This window comes from Eretmochelys imbricata, chromosome 15 (genome assembly GCF_965152235.1).
Source record: "Eretmochelys imbricata isolate rEreImb1 chromosome 15, rEreImb1.hap1, whole genome shotgun sequence".
Lineage (NCBI taxonomy): Eukaryota > Metazoa > Chordata > Testudines > Cheloniidae > Eretmochelys > Eretmochelys imbricata.
In genome coordinates, this window is record NC_135586.1 from 12,403,823 (window position 1) to 12,418,589 (window position 14,767).

Here is a 14,767-nt window from a genome sequence, read left to right on the forward strand (position 1 = left end):
GGGAGGCAACCTAGCGACAGAGGATGTGGATAAAGCTAATGTACTCAATGCTTTTTTTGCCTCTGTCTTCATGAACAAGGTCAGCTCCCAGACTACTGCACTGGGCAGCACAGCATGGGGAGGAGGTGGCCAGCCCTCTGTGAAGAAAGAAGTGGTTCGGGACTATTTAGAAAATCTGAAAATCTGGACGTGCACAAGTCCATGGGGCCGGATGCGTTGCATCCGAGAGTGCTAAAGGAATTGGCGGATGTGATTGCAGAGCCATTGGCCATTATCTTTGAAAATTCATGGCGATCGGGGGAAGTCACGGAAGACTGGAAAAAGGCTAACGTAGTGCCCATCTTTAAAAAAGGGAAGAAAGAGGATCCTGGAAACTACAGGCCAGTCAGCCTCACCTCAGTCCCCAGAAAAATCATGGAGCAGGTCCTCAAGGAATCAATCCTGAAGCACTTAGAGGAGAAGAGAGTGATCAGGAACAGTCAGCATGGATTCACCAAGGGAAAGTCATGCCTGACTAATCTAATTGCCTTCTATGATGAGATAACTGGTTCTGTGGATGAAGGGAAAGTGGTGGACGTGTTATTCCTTGACTTTAGCAAAGCTTTTGACACGGTCTCCCACAGTATTCTTGTCAGCAAGTTAAAGAAGTATGGGCTGGATGGATGCACTACAAGGTGGGTAGAAAGTTGGCTAGATTGTCGGGCTCAGCGGGTAGTGATCAATGGCTCCATGTCTAGTTGACAGCCGGTATCAAGTGGAGTGCCCCAAGGGTCGGTCCTGGGGCCGGTTTTGTTCAATATCTTCATTAATGATCTGGAGGATGGTGTGGGTTGCACCCTCAGCAAGTTTGCGGATGACACTAAACTGGGAGGAGTGGTAGATATGCTGGAGGGTAGTGATAGGATACAGAGGGACCTAGCCAGATTGGAGGATTGGGCCAAAACAAATCTGATGAGATTCAACAAGGACAAGTGCAGAGTCCTTCACTTAGGACGGAAGAATCCAATGCACTGCTACAGACTAGGGACCGAATGGCTAGGCAGCAGTTCTGCAGAGACGGACCTAGGGGTGACAGTGGACGAGAAGCTGGATATGAGTCAACAGTGTGCCCTTGTTGCCAAGAAGGCCAATGGCATTTTGGGCTGTATAAGTAGGGACATTGCCAGCAGATCGAGGGACATGATCGTTCCCCTCTATTCGACATTGGTGAGGCCTCATCTGGAGTACTGTGTCCAGTTTTGAGCCCCACACTACAAGGAGGATGTGGAAAAATTGGAGAGAGTCCAGCAAAGGGCAACAAAAATTATTAGGGGTCTGGAATACATGACTTATGAGGAGAGGCTGAGGGAACTGGGATTGTTTAGTCTACGGAAGAGAAGAATGAGGCGGGATTTGATAGCTGCTTTTAACTACCTGAAAGGTGGATCCAAAGAGGATGGATCTAGACTATTCTCAGTGATAGCAGATGACAGGACAAGGAGTAATGGTCTTAAGTTGCAGTGGGGGAGATTTAGGTTGGATATTAGGAAAAACTTTTTCGCTAGGAGGGTGGTGAAACACTGGAATGCGTTACCTAGGGAGGTGGTGGAATGCCCTTCCTTAGAAGTTTTTAAGGTCAGGCTTGATAAAGCCCTGGCTGGGATGATTTAGTTGGGCATTGGTCCTGCTCTGGGCAGGGGGTTGGACTAGATGACCTCCAGAGGTCCCTTCCAACTCTGATATTCTATGATTCTATGACTCCACTAGATACGTCCTCCCAGTTTGACACTGAACCACTGATAACTGCACTTTTGAGTATGGTCTTTCAGCCAGTTGTACAACTGTTTTACAGTAATTCAGCTAGACTACTTTTCCTTAGCTTGCCTATCAAGTTAAATATGACCCAGTATTGGAGACTGATTCTGTTTGTCTCTTAGTTCTAAAATAAATACAGTGTATATAAGAAAGTTGTTTTCTTTAATATAACTCTTCATGAGATTGGCATTTATGTCTAAATATACTTATTTCTTTTCTTGTTTAGCATAAGTAGCTAACACATTTCAAGGCACTATTCACTTTTCAAGGGGCCACTTCACCTTGAATGGTCCCTTGAAGTGTGTTGACTACTTGTGCTAAACAATCTGTTCCACCTTGTATTTAGCTGTGACACTGAGTATCTTTCCCAAACCTGAAGAAGAGCTCTGTGTAAACTTGAAAGATTGTCTCTCACCAACAGAAGCTGGTCCAATTAAAGATATATCTCACCCATTTTGTCTCTCTAATACCAGTGTCTGGCATTTGAGTTGCCTGATTCTGAACAACTTTACAATTTTGCATTAGGACTCGATATTACAATGACTATTCTAAGAAACTCTCATTTTCTTAAATAATTATTTTGACATTGGAGCATAATCTTGTTTCTTCTGAAGCTAGAGTTCATTGAACTATTACATGGCATGTGGAATTAAATTAGATAGTCAAGTCATGTAGAATAGTCATTTGTACTGAGGTATTAGTGCACAAAATTCTGTGAAATTCAGATTTCAGGATTTTTTTTTCCAGCAAGGCTTGTGAAATTGATACATTTCAGCTGCTTGTCTTCTCTTGTCTACTGTAGCACTTCAGTGTAGATACTACCTACACCAATGGGAGGAATTCTCCCATCACAGTTGTTAATCCACCTTCCTGAGAGACAGAAGCTAGGTCGATGAAAGAATTTCTCCGTCTACCTCATGCTGTCTACACCAGGGATTAAGTCAGTGTAGCTCCTTCTTTCAGGGGTGTGGATTCTTCACACCGCTGAGAGATATAGCTGTACTGATGTAAAATTCTAGTGTAAACCAGGTCTAAGTCTGCAGGAGTTCCACTGGAACATTATTTTCTGCTGGGGTTGAAATGGCTGGTCCTAAAGAACACAGAGCCAAGGATTAAATAATTAGTATACACTAGCTGTGTTTGGAAGGCAGGTGTCTGGAAGGGGTAATTTTTTTTGTAGTACTGACATGGGGATCTGAGAATCTTATTTAAATATGCATAGAATTATTTAAAAATAATCCTCCTTTACCATGCACAGAGTACTAGCTAGCCATAGCATTATTTTTCTTCTAAATAGAGAACGTTAGGATTAACTGCAAAATCTTTTTTGAAATATCCCTACTTCTGCTCATTAAGCTACTTAGAATGCATAACACCTCATAGAATCATAGAAGGTTAGGGTTGGAAGAGAACTCAGGAGGTCATCTAGTTCAACACCCTGCTCAAAGCAGGACCAACCCCAACTAAAGCATCCCAGCCAGGGCTTTGTCAAGCCAGGTCTTAAAAACTTCCAGGGATGGAGATTCCACCACCTCCCTAGGTAATCCATTACAGCGCTTCACCACCCTCCTAGTGAAATAGTTTTTCCTAATATCTAACCTAGACCTCCCCCACTACAACTTGAGACCATTACTCCTTGTTCTGTCATCTGCCACCACTGAGAACAGCCTAGCTCTTTGGAACCCCGCTGCAGGTAGTTGAAGGCTGCTATCAAATCCCCCCTCACTCTTCTCTTCTGCAGACTAAACAAGTCCAGTTCCCTCAGCCTCTCCTCATAAATCATGTGCTCCTGCTCCCAGTGGTTTTTGTTGCCCTCCGCTGGACTCTCCAATTTGTCCACATCCTTTCTGTAGTGGGGGCCCCAAAACTGGACACAATACTGCAGGTGTGGCCTCACCGTGCCGAATAAAGGGGAATAATCACTTCCCTTGATCTGCTGGCAATGCTCCTACTAGTGCAGCCTGATATGCCGTTAGCCTTCTTGGTAACAAGGGCACACTGTTGACTCATATCCAGCTTCTCGTACACTGTAATCCCCAGGTCCTTTTCTGCAGAACTGCCACTTAGCTAGTCGGTCCCGAGCCTGTATCAGTGCATGGGATTCTTCCGTCCTAAGTGCAGGACTCTGCACTTGTCCTTGTTGAACCTCATAAGATTTCTTTTGGTCCAATCCTCCAGTTTGTCTAGGTCACTCTGGACCCTATCCCTACCCTCCAGCATATCTACCTCTTCCCCCATGCTGAACAAAACTGGCCCCAGGACAGACCCCTGGGGCACTCCACTTGATACCGGCTGCCAACAAGACATCGAGCTGTTGACCACTACCCATTGAGCCTGACGATCTAGCCAGCTTTCTATCTACTTTATAGTCCATTCATCCAATCCATACCTTTTAACTTGCTGGCAAGAATACTGTGGGAGACCATATCAAAAGCTTTGCTAAAGTCAAGATATATCACGTCCACCGCTTTCCCCATATCCACAGAGTCACTTATCTCATCATAGAAGGCAATCAAGGTGGTCAGGCATGACTTTCCCTTGGTGAATCCATGCTGACTGTTCCTGATCACCTTCCTCTCCTCAAAGTGCTTCAAAATGGATTCCTTGAGAACCTGCTCCATGATTTTTCTACCTAGCCCTTTTAGTTGCATAAGAAACCCTTTATTACAGAAAGACTTACTGCACTACAGAAATGTGAATTTCAGTAATAACACTATTAATGTAGCAGTTTCTATTTTGAGCAGTGTGATTTTTAGTCTAATAAAACTATAATATTAATAAAAGTATAATATTTATAATTCAAAACTGTCATGAAAACATACCAGCCCAGGAACAGTTTTTCCTCCTGACCTTTATCATAGGGAAAAAATGAATATTTCTTCCCCTCCCGCCTCCCAGCCAAAAAACCCTCCCTCTCCCTGGGTGAGTGGGCAAACTCAATTTTTCAAGGCTTTCAGTATCCATGTTTGTCTTATTCCTAAATATACCAAAAATTATGCATTACTTATGGATACTGAGGGGCCTATATCTATAATAGCACTTATTGGGAATTGGACACCATTCCATTACAAGTAAAGTAAATAATAAACATTGCCTGCATATAAAGTAGACCAGTGAGACTATCTCTTTGAGCATGTCCCTCCTACTGAAAGCTCCAGATCTTGAGACAATTTGTTAGCAGTAATTGAGTGCTATTAATATTCAAATTTCTTGCTCTTTCAAGGTTATATGCCTAATCAGCCATGAGATGCAAAAGAGATACCATCAGTTCATTGTTGTAAAACACAAATTAAAGTTGTTTAAATTAGCTTATAGTTCAGGTGCGTGATGGTGTAGTCTAGCACATTAGCTTAATATTATGAACTCTTAGAAAAAATCTTGTTTGTATATAAAGGAGGCTTTAATTTAAAATAAATTAATCCTAAAGTGAGCGGTAACTGACTGACACCAGTGGTGAAAACGCCAAAAGGTCTTAATACAGTCACAATCAGTGTTTTTGTCTGATCAGTATGCACAGTGATTGCTGGTGGAACAATTGATTTGATCCCACTTCACAGGGAAAATTTTGCAGGCTTAACTGGGTATATTCCTCCTTCAGACAGCATTTTGAGCCTTATTCTTCTCACTGGGATGGGTACTCACTTTGCTAACAGTTATTGCAAAAAGTGGTGTGATATCAAAACTTTACTGTTTTTCTTCTACTCTCAGGGAAGAAAGGAAAGACCCTTTATCTGCTCTTGCAAGAGAATATGGAGGTTCCAAAAGAAATGCCTTGCTGAAGTGGTGTCAGAAGAAAACCGAAGGATATCAGGTAACTCCAAAGCTGTTTAATACTGCACACTCTTACTACAACACATGAAAATCTGCCAAAGGCACAAATCAGATTGCTCCACAGTTCACTGCATAGATCGCAATGAAACTGGCATATGCTGTACTTTCTTACAGGAACACATGCTACAAGTCCTAACCTAACTAGCATGAATAGTTAGTCACTTTTCAGCACAGTGCAAATGTGGGGGGTTTGGGGTGGTTGTGTTTTTTTTTTTTTTTTTTAAGAGAACCATCTGACCTTCCATTGAGGCACTTTTAAAACAACTATCATACATATTACACATTTGAAACTCAGATAAAGGAGTAATAATTTAAGGCTGATAAAGACTTTAATATCCAGATATTCAGAGTTCACTCTAGATTTCCATCTGACAAATACAGCTAATGTAACACTTTTGAGTTTAAAAGTTAATTATTAGTAAGTAAACAGTGAGGTTCTAAGGACGTGTCTACACTTAAAATGCACTCTGCTGTAGCGCTTCATTGCTGATGGGAGAGGTTCTCCATTGCTGTAGGTGATCCACCTCCCTGAGAGGCAGTAGTTATGTCAACAGAAGAATTCTTGTGTCGACCTAGCGCTGTTTACATGGGGACTTGGATCAGCTTAATAATGCCGCTCAGGGTTGTGGACTTTCACACCCCTGACTGTCGTAGCTAAACCAACCTAATTTTCTAGTGTAGGATGAGCCTAGGTGAATCTTTCAGGATCTTTCATTTAATATCACTGTTCACAGTGACATGTTCCTTCTTTTTTGGAGATTGCATTGTTTCACATACACACTGTATTTGGCTTTCTGCTGCATTTTCAGCTTTCTTTTCAATTAATCCTAATGTTGTCAGAACCTGAAAGAACTAACAAGATAGTTCCCCACATTTCTCCTGTGTTTACATAATTTTTCAAAACAATAGAGACTTCAGCAAACTGAACCAGGATGTTAGAGTCTAGCCATGATGTATTTGTTTGGTTAATTGTATTGAAAGTGTTTTGAATTCCTAGCACAGACCTCAGTTTAAAAACTTCACTCTTTCAGTGACTTGAAATTCAGAACACAGGAGGAAGCTGAAAGCCACGTAACAGGATGGTTGACCATCCATAGGAAAAGTCGTCTCTCAGTACAATAGAGAGTCTTGTGCTATAAACCCAAGCTGCCCCTCTTCCACTTCCTGTGGCATGTCTGTGATACCAAATTGTGCTATTTCTGAGTGTAAGTGTCTTTATGGAAATGGTCCTTCCTCCTCATTTTTTTTTAAAAGGCAGGATGTTAGATCTTTATATTTAAAGCCTGTAAGTCTAAATGGAAAAATATCTGAAGCTTGTTATCTCTAAATGAAAGATGCATCTGACAGCTTCCTTAATTTATCAGGACAAAGTTTTATAAAGTACTCAAGACCTTTCCTTCTCTGGCTGTGCACACAGACAAGGCCATCCTCTTGTGCACGTTGACTAGCTGCTTAGCCAATCTACATGGACCCTTGTAAGTGGTAACAGGAGGAGGGAGGGATGACACCTCATGTACTTGCTCTGACAGCTATTACGTGACTCTCTGCATGTGCTGCTGCTGCAGGGCTATATCATCTCATGTCTCTGAGCTACGTAAACCTCTTTCTGAAGGAGCCAGACTAGTACTGTTGGAACATATTAAGTTAGCTATCACAGAAGAATGTATTTTGTTTAGACATCCACATTTATCATTTCTCTTTAAATTGTTGTACTGTATTAAATTTGTTTTTCAAGATCCCCCTGAAATTCAATTCTGGTGTACATGTGGGGTGTTGCTGCTATGCTTTTTGTAATGCTATAAATGTATCCTGAAATGTGCTCACTATGAGTAGAGATTATCCAGACATCTCAGCCCCATTATCAATACCTTATAAGTATTAGGATGTCTCTGGGAAACAAAACCTTAAAGTTACACCACCACCCCTTATGGAGTGAAGTCCATTACATAGTAACTTAAAGATAAATAATGGATGGAGAGAATAAAAATCGTCTTTAAAAAACCTCCCAACACTTAATATTCAAAGAATGTAATATTAGCCCCACTTCTGAGCAAAAATTCCTTTCCCCCTGTTGGACCTGTTTGGTTTTTGTCCTTAAAGAAAACCCCAGCCTGATTTCACATCTTCTAAAAAGGGGGTATTTTCAGTATTTACAAGACTTTTTTGTAAAGTTTTCAGTTAGTGGGAGACTTGTAATAACAAGCCTGACCAAAAAAATAAGTTGAGGGGGGATTTGAAAGTTGGGGGGTAATAAAGCACAGAAATCTGTACAGCCATATGTCTGCCAAAAAAGAGTGAAAAATTGTATTTAGGAAGGAGAAGCTCTGGATGTCCTGAAGAAATTTGAAACGAATAGCACATATAAAGAGGGGATAGAATCATAGAATATGAGGGTTGGAAGAGACCTCAGGAGGTCATCTAGTCCCACCCCCTGCTCAAAGCAGGACCAATCCCCAACTAAATCATCCCAGCCAAGGCTTTGTCAAGTAAAGCCAAGACAGCAAATGAGGCATTGACTTCGGGTGCGTGCTTCCACAGGATCATGAGTTGGAAGCACATATTTGTAATTGCTGCTTATTGGGCAGATGATTTCATATCTCTGTTTTCCCATCTTCTGTCTACTTAATTTGAGAACATTTTCTTTATTTGGATAGTCTTGTTGTGACTGCCATTGGTCCTTAAAACTCTGCACATCACAAACCAGATTTTTTCAAGCTTCAGTGTAATCTAATTGATCTGATTCAAAATCCCACAAATTTTAGAGATGTTAACCCACCCAATGTCATTCTTTCTATTTATTTTCCTGATTCTCCCCACTATAATATAAAAAAATGTATATTCCACATCAGGAATTTCCAGATTTGTCTAGAGACTGTGGTAATTTTGTCAAGGATACAGATCCCAAAGATTTATAACCCCCAGGTTGAAGAGGGGGAACTCTTAATTAGGTGTTCAGAAATCTTTACAAAACAAACAAAACCAAAAACACCTGGTTACTCAATAACAGACTTAAAAGTGGCAATTCAACAAAAAAACTTCAAAAACATGAAACTGCAGAACTGGAATTAATTTGGGACACCATCAAATGAGGCCTGAATAAAGACTGGGGGTGGATGGGTCATTACAAAACCTAATTTCCCCATACTGATTTCCCCCTACTGTTACTCACACCTTTTTGTAATGGGCCGTCCTCATTACCTCCACAAAAGTGATTTTTCCTCCCTTGTTATTCTACTGTTAATTGAATTGTCTCATTAGACTGACCCCCCAGTTGGTAAGGCAAGTCCCATCTTTTATGTACTATGTATATTTACCTGCTACTGTATTTTCCACTCCATGCATCCGATGAAGTGGGTTTTAGCCCACGAAACCTTATGCCCAGATAAACTTGTTAGTCTCTAAGGTGCCACAAGGACTCGTTGTTTTTGCTGATACAGACTAAGATGGCTACACTCTTAAAAATCACTGTTTAGCATAATTAAAGTTGAAACAATTTTCAGTAACACATATACTCTAGGTTAAAAGAATAAAACTTTCAAATATGATCCAATATAGCTTCTAAATTGTGCTGAAGGTTCTAAATCATGATTTATAATTAAACAAAAACCCTTCTAGATCTCTTATCATGCTGTATAATTATTATTGTTTTCATCCTAACTGCATTATCTCAATTTATAAGATTTCTTATTGCAGTGTCAAAGATCACGGTAGCACAGTATAATTAGACCAGATCATACTTTATCTGAAAACTGTTGCTGTGTTTCTGATTATGATGGAAAAATTAGAATGTTAGGCATAGTCTCTTCTGATTTAATTTCCATTTGTGTGTGTTGAATTAGTTATTGTGATAATGTAAAAGAGGAACTTTTAGTTCTTTTGTGTTCAATTAAAAGCATTAGCATAAGAGTAAAAATGATTATTCAGACCCTATAAATCTGCATTTTCTTATTGTGTCTTTTGCCACTGCTAACTTTAGGAAAGGTTTGTTTAGTCCAGCATCATAATGGTCAACAAAAATCTGCTTCTCCAATCTCATTCTCAAACCTTTTATACTTTTTCCCCTTTGAAACAGCTATAGTTTCTTCTATTAAATAAATATGGGCCAGAGCCTTCCAGGTTGTGAAGTTGATTGCCTGTAACTAGAGCAGGCATTGAAAAGGGGGTGTGTGAAAATTAAAATAACTTCAGCTGCTTGTGTTTGGTAGAGAGCATAGATCCAGGCATAATATTTTTGGGGGGGGGGGGTTTGTTTTGGAAGTATTTTATCTGTGGAGCCCCAGGGGTGATTTGTCCCAGTCGAAGTCGAGAATGGTTGAGTTTGTGTATCTATAAACTGATGAACTAGACAAACTTAACCAGACAAAAATAGCCAGATCCAGTCTGTATTTTATTTTTTTATTTAAAGTGCCCATACAAAGGGCTCTAAGTAGCTTGCCAATTACAAAAACAAAATCCAATGCAATCAGCTGGTCCTTTGTACCAAGCAGCAGCACATGATCAAATACTAAAACCCTCAGAGATCAATCTTCACATCAGCTCACCTCCCTCTCTTCAAAGGCCAGATGAAAGAAATAAGCCCTGCAGTGTGCCCTGGAAGTGTTAATAGAGAACAGGCTGGGCTGTTTCACACCGGGGCAGGAGGGTATTCCAGAGCCCTGTGACTCTTACGGCGAATGTCTTACATTGCTAATATAGTGCCATTCTCTGCATACAAAGAGTGGAGGAAAATACTTTTTTGCCATTATGAAATTATCTTTGAAACTTTTAAAAAAACATTTTTACTATCCTAGTAGAAGGTGGTAGAAACTTGCAGTTTGTTGGGATATAGTCCCTCATTTGCCGAGGTGCCTTTCTGATTGCATCCAAATCATAATGAATTTTCACCATAGAACAGAATGGTTTTAAAAACTTATACATGCAGACACACTGTGTTGTGCTAGGAAGAGCATCATGCTCCTGTCTAGCAAGTAATTCCACATAATGGATTTGTAGTTTGTCTTAAATAAAGAACACTAGAAAGTGATGCATAGAAACTGTTAAAAGAACCTTTAGGGTTCGAAAGGAAACACTCAAGCCAGGAAATGCCAATGTAAGATTGCCCTTCCTGTCTTAACTCTGCCTCTTTATCAGTACATTGTTAGTTTTTGGTAGGATCACATACTTTTTTATCCACAGTTCCCCTATTTCATTCATTGTGCAGCTTGAGCAGTGTACAGTAATGATGGAAGGAGTGACACACTGAACAGAATAAAAACAATAACTGAACAGCTCTTATTCACTCAGTATATTTTTTGGAGGGGAGGGGGCAATAGAATTTGAATCCATTTCTTACTATCCGTTTGTTTTTGAAGATGAAAGAATTTCTCTCCAGAAACATAATACAAAAAGTGGCAACCACTAGATCCCTGCAAGTGTGCTGCTGGAGGGAGTCCTCTTTAAGATGAGATGTAAGAACAGATGAGTTGTCCATTTGCTGTCATTCTGGAGTCTGTATCACTTTAGCAAGTACCATTTACATGAAAATTCCAGCTCTGATAAATGCAATGATAAACCATAGTTCCCCATTGGTTTCAATTAGAAGAGATTTTTTTCCATTTGCATTAGTGGTTCCCAGTTTACCCCAGTGATCAATAGAAGTAATTCCAGTGTATGGTTCAGGATGTTTCTTCTCATATGATCAGTAAAATATTTAATGGTTACGCTTAAATCTTCATAAGTAGGTCTCAGAGTTAAGTCCTGTAGAGGAATGGGGGCATTTTACAGCTCTCAGACCTGTTGTCCTAGGCTGCCTAAAGATTTTGGAAGAGCACGTTCCTTCTTACAATTTATTCACATTTAAAGTTTTCTTCAATTTTAAGGGCTAGAAATTTAATCTTTTTAATGAAAGCCTAGATTCTGGAGCACAGTTCTGGAGTGGATCTCTGACCTCAGAATACATGGAACCTTGATAGCACACTGGTTAGCCAGTTACATGTCTAAATACTGTAAATGTGATCTTACTGTCTAATTCGGGCAAATAAGATAATAAAGGATAGCAGCTAAGGTATGCAAGTCCAGAGGTATCTGTAAGGAGGTCAACAGTTACTGTATGTGCAGTGAGCATAAGTTAATGTTACAATGAAGGCTTTAACTTCTGCCTTCCTTGACTGTTGTGTTTTTAAAAGCATAAATATTTATTAACATAATTTCATGTGGAAACTAAATACAAACTCTGTAATCCAGAAAGAGATTATAAACAACTTTAAACAAAAAAAACTACATGGTCAGCACTCCACAGTATCTTGGGCCTTATCTACATACATCCCTGTCACTACTAGCTTCTAAGGTATAGAAAATAATTAAGAATGTATGGATTCTTCAGTATTACTCTGTCACCAAAGCAGCTCAGATGCAGACAGAAGATGGCAGTCATTAACGTTCCTTTATTTCCATTTTAGAAAAATAGCAATAGAAAAAGGCATACAAGTTTTTCCTCTAACTTCTGTGACCTACATGTAAGAAGAAAGAAGAAAACATTGTGCTTTCTCATCAAGATACTGTCTGTCTAGGTCAGATGCTAGGACTCACAAGTAGAATTAACAACAAAGCTACTTGGATGTTACAATGGAGTGAGCAAACTGTTTCCTGTTTGAAAGGAATTCCTTTTCATGCTTAACATAGCAACTTGTTAAAAAGCTTTCCCAGAATCTTCTTTCACAAGAATGCTCAAATAAATTTGTTAGTCTCTAAGGTGCCACAAGCACTCCTTTTCTTTTTGTGAATACAGACTAACACTGCTGCTACTCTGAATTCTTTCACAAGCTGTCCTGTGAATTTAGTGATCTCAAAAATTTTGACAGCAAATTCCATATCTATTCTCAGGAAGCTAATGTCTTTAAAACTCGCTTTTCAGCTGGTCATTTGACATTTTAAAGAACATGCTGATTAGCATTTATTGCTGGTTCTTTTCTGCTATAGTTGAGAGCAGAACTGTGCTCTTGTATCTGATTTCATGCATACCATACCAACTATTCCATCTCATAACTCCTGTTAACTTTGACACAATATAGTGCTTTCAGTAATGTGACCTCCAGCTTAGCAATAAAATAAATAAATGGATATTCTTTCTGATTGTATATCTAGTTCTTACTACTACACATAGCAAGTACCCCATCTGGACAAGCAAACAAATTTTAATTTTTAGGCTCATGAGTATCAGTATTTATTAATATTGCCATATATTACTGTAAGTGTGCACACAAGTGATTTAAATGCATATTCTCTTCCAAGAACTGTAGTTAAATAACAAACATAAACCCAGGAAAGCACAGTTAGTTCTATATTCAAACAGAGCACCCAGTACGGTACACCTACTGTCTTCCCTTCTTTGCCTGTGGAGTTTCAAAAGATGTATTCCGTAATTATAAAATTTATTATCTTTCTTTGTGTTTGGCCCCAAGTGTGCTGCTTTGCCACACTAATCTTTGATCTTTTTTGTGTTAATGCTCTAAATCCATGACACATGAAATTTGTTTATAGTAATGACAATGAGGAGTCCTTGTAGCACCTTAGAGACTAACACATTTATTTGGGCATAAACTTTCGTGGACTAAAACCCACTTCATCAGATGCATGGAGTGAAATGGGGTCAGTGCTAATGGGGTCAGTTCAATCAAGGTGGAAGTGGCCTATTCCCAACAGTTGACAAGGAGTGAATATCAACAGAGGAAAAATTACTTTTTGTAGTGACCCAGCCATTATAGTTATGCTAATTCTGTGTACTGACAATTGGATAATTGCCTGAAAAATTATGTTGGGTGCCATGAGTACCTTTCAGGTTTGGGCCTTTAATAGGGTTTTGGGAATGATTGCCTCAGTGTGCTATTTTTCTAATCAGGACACTGTAAAATTCTTCTCTGTGTATTGTGTGGACTGTAAGAAAAGGCTGCAGAGCAACTCTATCACTGTGCTGTTCAGATTAAGGCATTCTAGGTTTTGTAGTCAGTGGTAAAATGAAGATGTGGCTAGAGAAGATAGTATAAGATTCTGACTAAGGGCACTACTTCAGGGGCAGAGTTGAAATAGTTTTGATGTCTGATATGAGAAATGCAATATTAACTGCATAGTTCTTGGATTTCTAAGAGTTTTCACTTGGTAATATTCACTGAAGTTGCTAATATGTGCCTGCAACTGTAGCTACACCTTAATGTAGCTTAATGACGATTTTGGAGGGATAATTTTTTTAGTTTTTTAAATGGTCCTAAGATCAGGCCATGTTCCTGCAAATTTGGAGATATCTGCCCCAGTACATTTTGTGGTATAGAGTTAGGGGATGCCCAAGGGGAAATCTACTGTTAGAAGCTTTTTAAGTGCGATGTGCTATAAAATCTGTGACCTGTTTGAAATGAGGACTCATATTTTCTCTCATGTCCCTGCCCACAGTAAAGATTTTACAAAACCAGAACTGAATTATGTTCTTTCATCCCCATTTTATATCTGCCTTCCAAAGAAAGCCTGTTATGACATCAGGGTTTTTTAAGACTAATCCCTTTTTATAGAGTTGATTTTTTTCATGAACTATCTATCTCAAATACTGGAGATGATTTCACATAACTAATAAATATTACTTAAACTGCAATACAGTAGCTAATTCCTAAAATGCCACCAATACTCCGACAGATGCTCTCCCATCTTTTTTATGTAAATGTACTCCAACCTCCCTGACTCACTTGTCCTCTATTTCTCGATTGACAGCTTTCTTGAAACCCATCCCTGTGTGGTTATTGCTTTAACTCTGTATGGTCTGAAACAGCATCCAGAAAAGTTCTGGATTGGATTTCAGTAGGAAAGACTCCTCTTAGTTTAGCCAGTGATACAAATCTATGACAAAGAAGTTTTGTTGGAGGTCTTAAATTGACATCTTTATTCACTGTTATTGATTCCCTGAGGAATAGAGTTTAGTGTAAATTAAATAGAAGAAAGTGGAGCTTTAAAGTAGATTGAGTTCATCATAATGAAGGTTCTCCAACAATGCTACTATTAGGTGAAGGTGTTTGAAAAAAATTCTGCTGTCTTTAAATATGCCAGTTTTGTATTCGTGCTTCCTGAAAATATAATTGGATATGTTTTGGGGCATAGATTTCATTCAAATTATAAGTTGTCC

At 39.2% G+C, this 14,767-nt stretch overlaps 1 protein-coding gene across 8 annotated transcripts in view; it reads left to right on the forward strand.

Moving 5' to 3' along the window:
- SPECC1L (sperm antigen with calponin homology and coiled-coil domains 1 like) overlaps nucleotides 1-14,767 on the forward strand; it is a 111,026-nt gene that overhangs the window by 72,478 nt on the left and 23,781 nt on the right. For all 8 annotated transcript variants that reach the window (XM_077834586.1, XM_077834585.1, XM_077834592.1 and 5 more), the window contains one exon: nucleotides 5,503-5,605. In XM_077834586.1, the coding sequence (XP_077690712.1) occupies nucleotides 5,503-5,605 (103 nt within the window). The remainder of the gene's footprint in view (nucleotides 1-5,502; nucleotides 5,606-14,767) is intronic.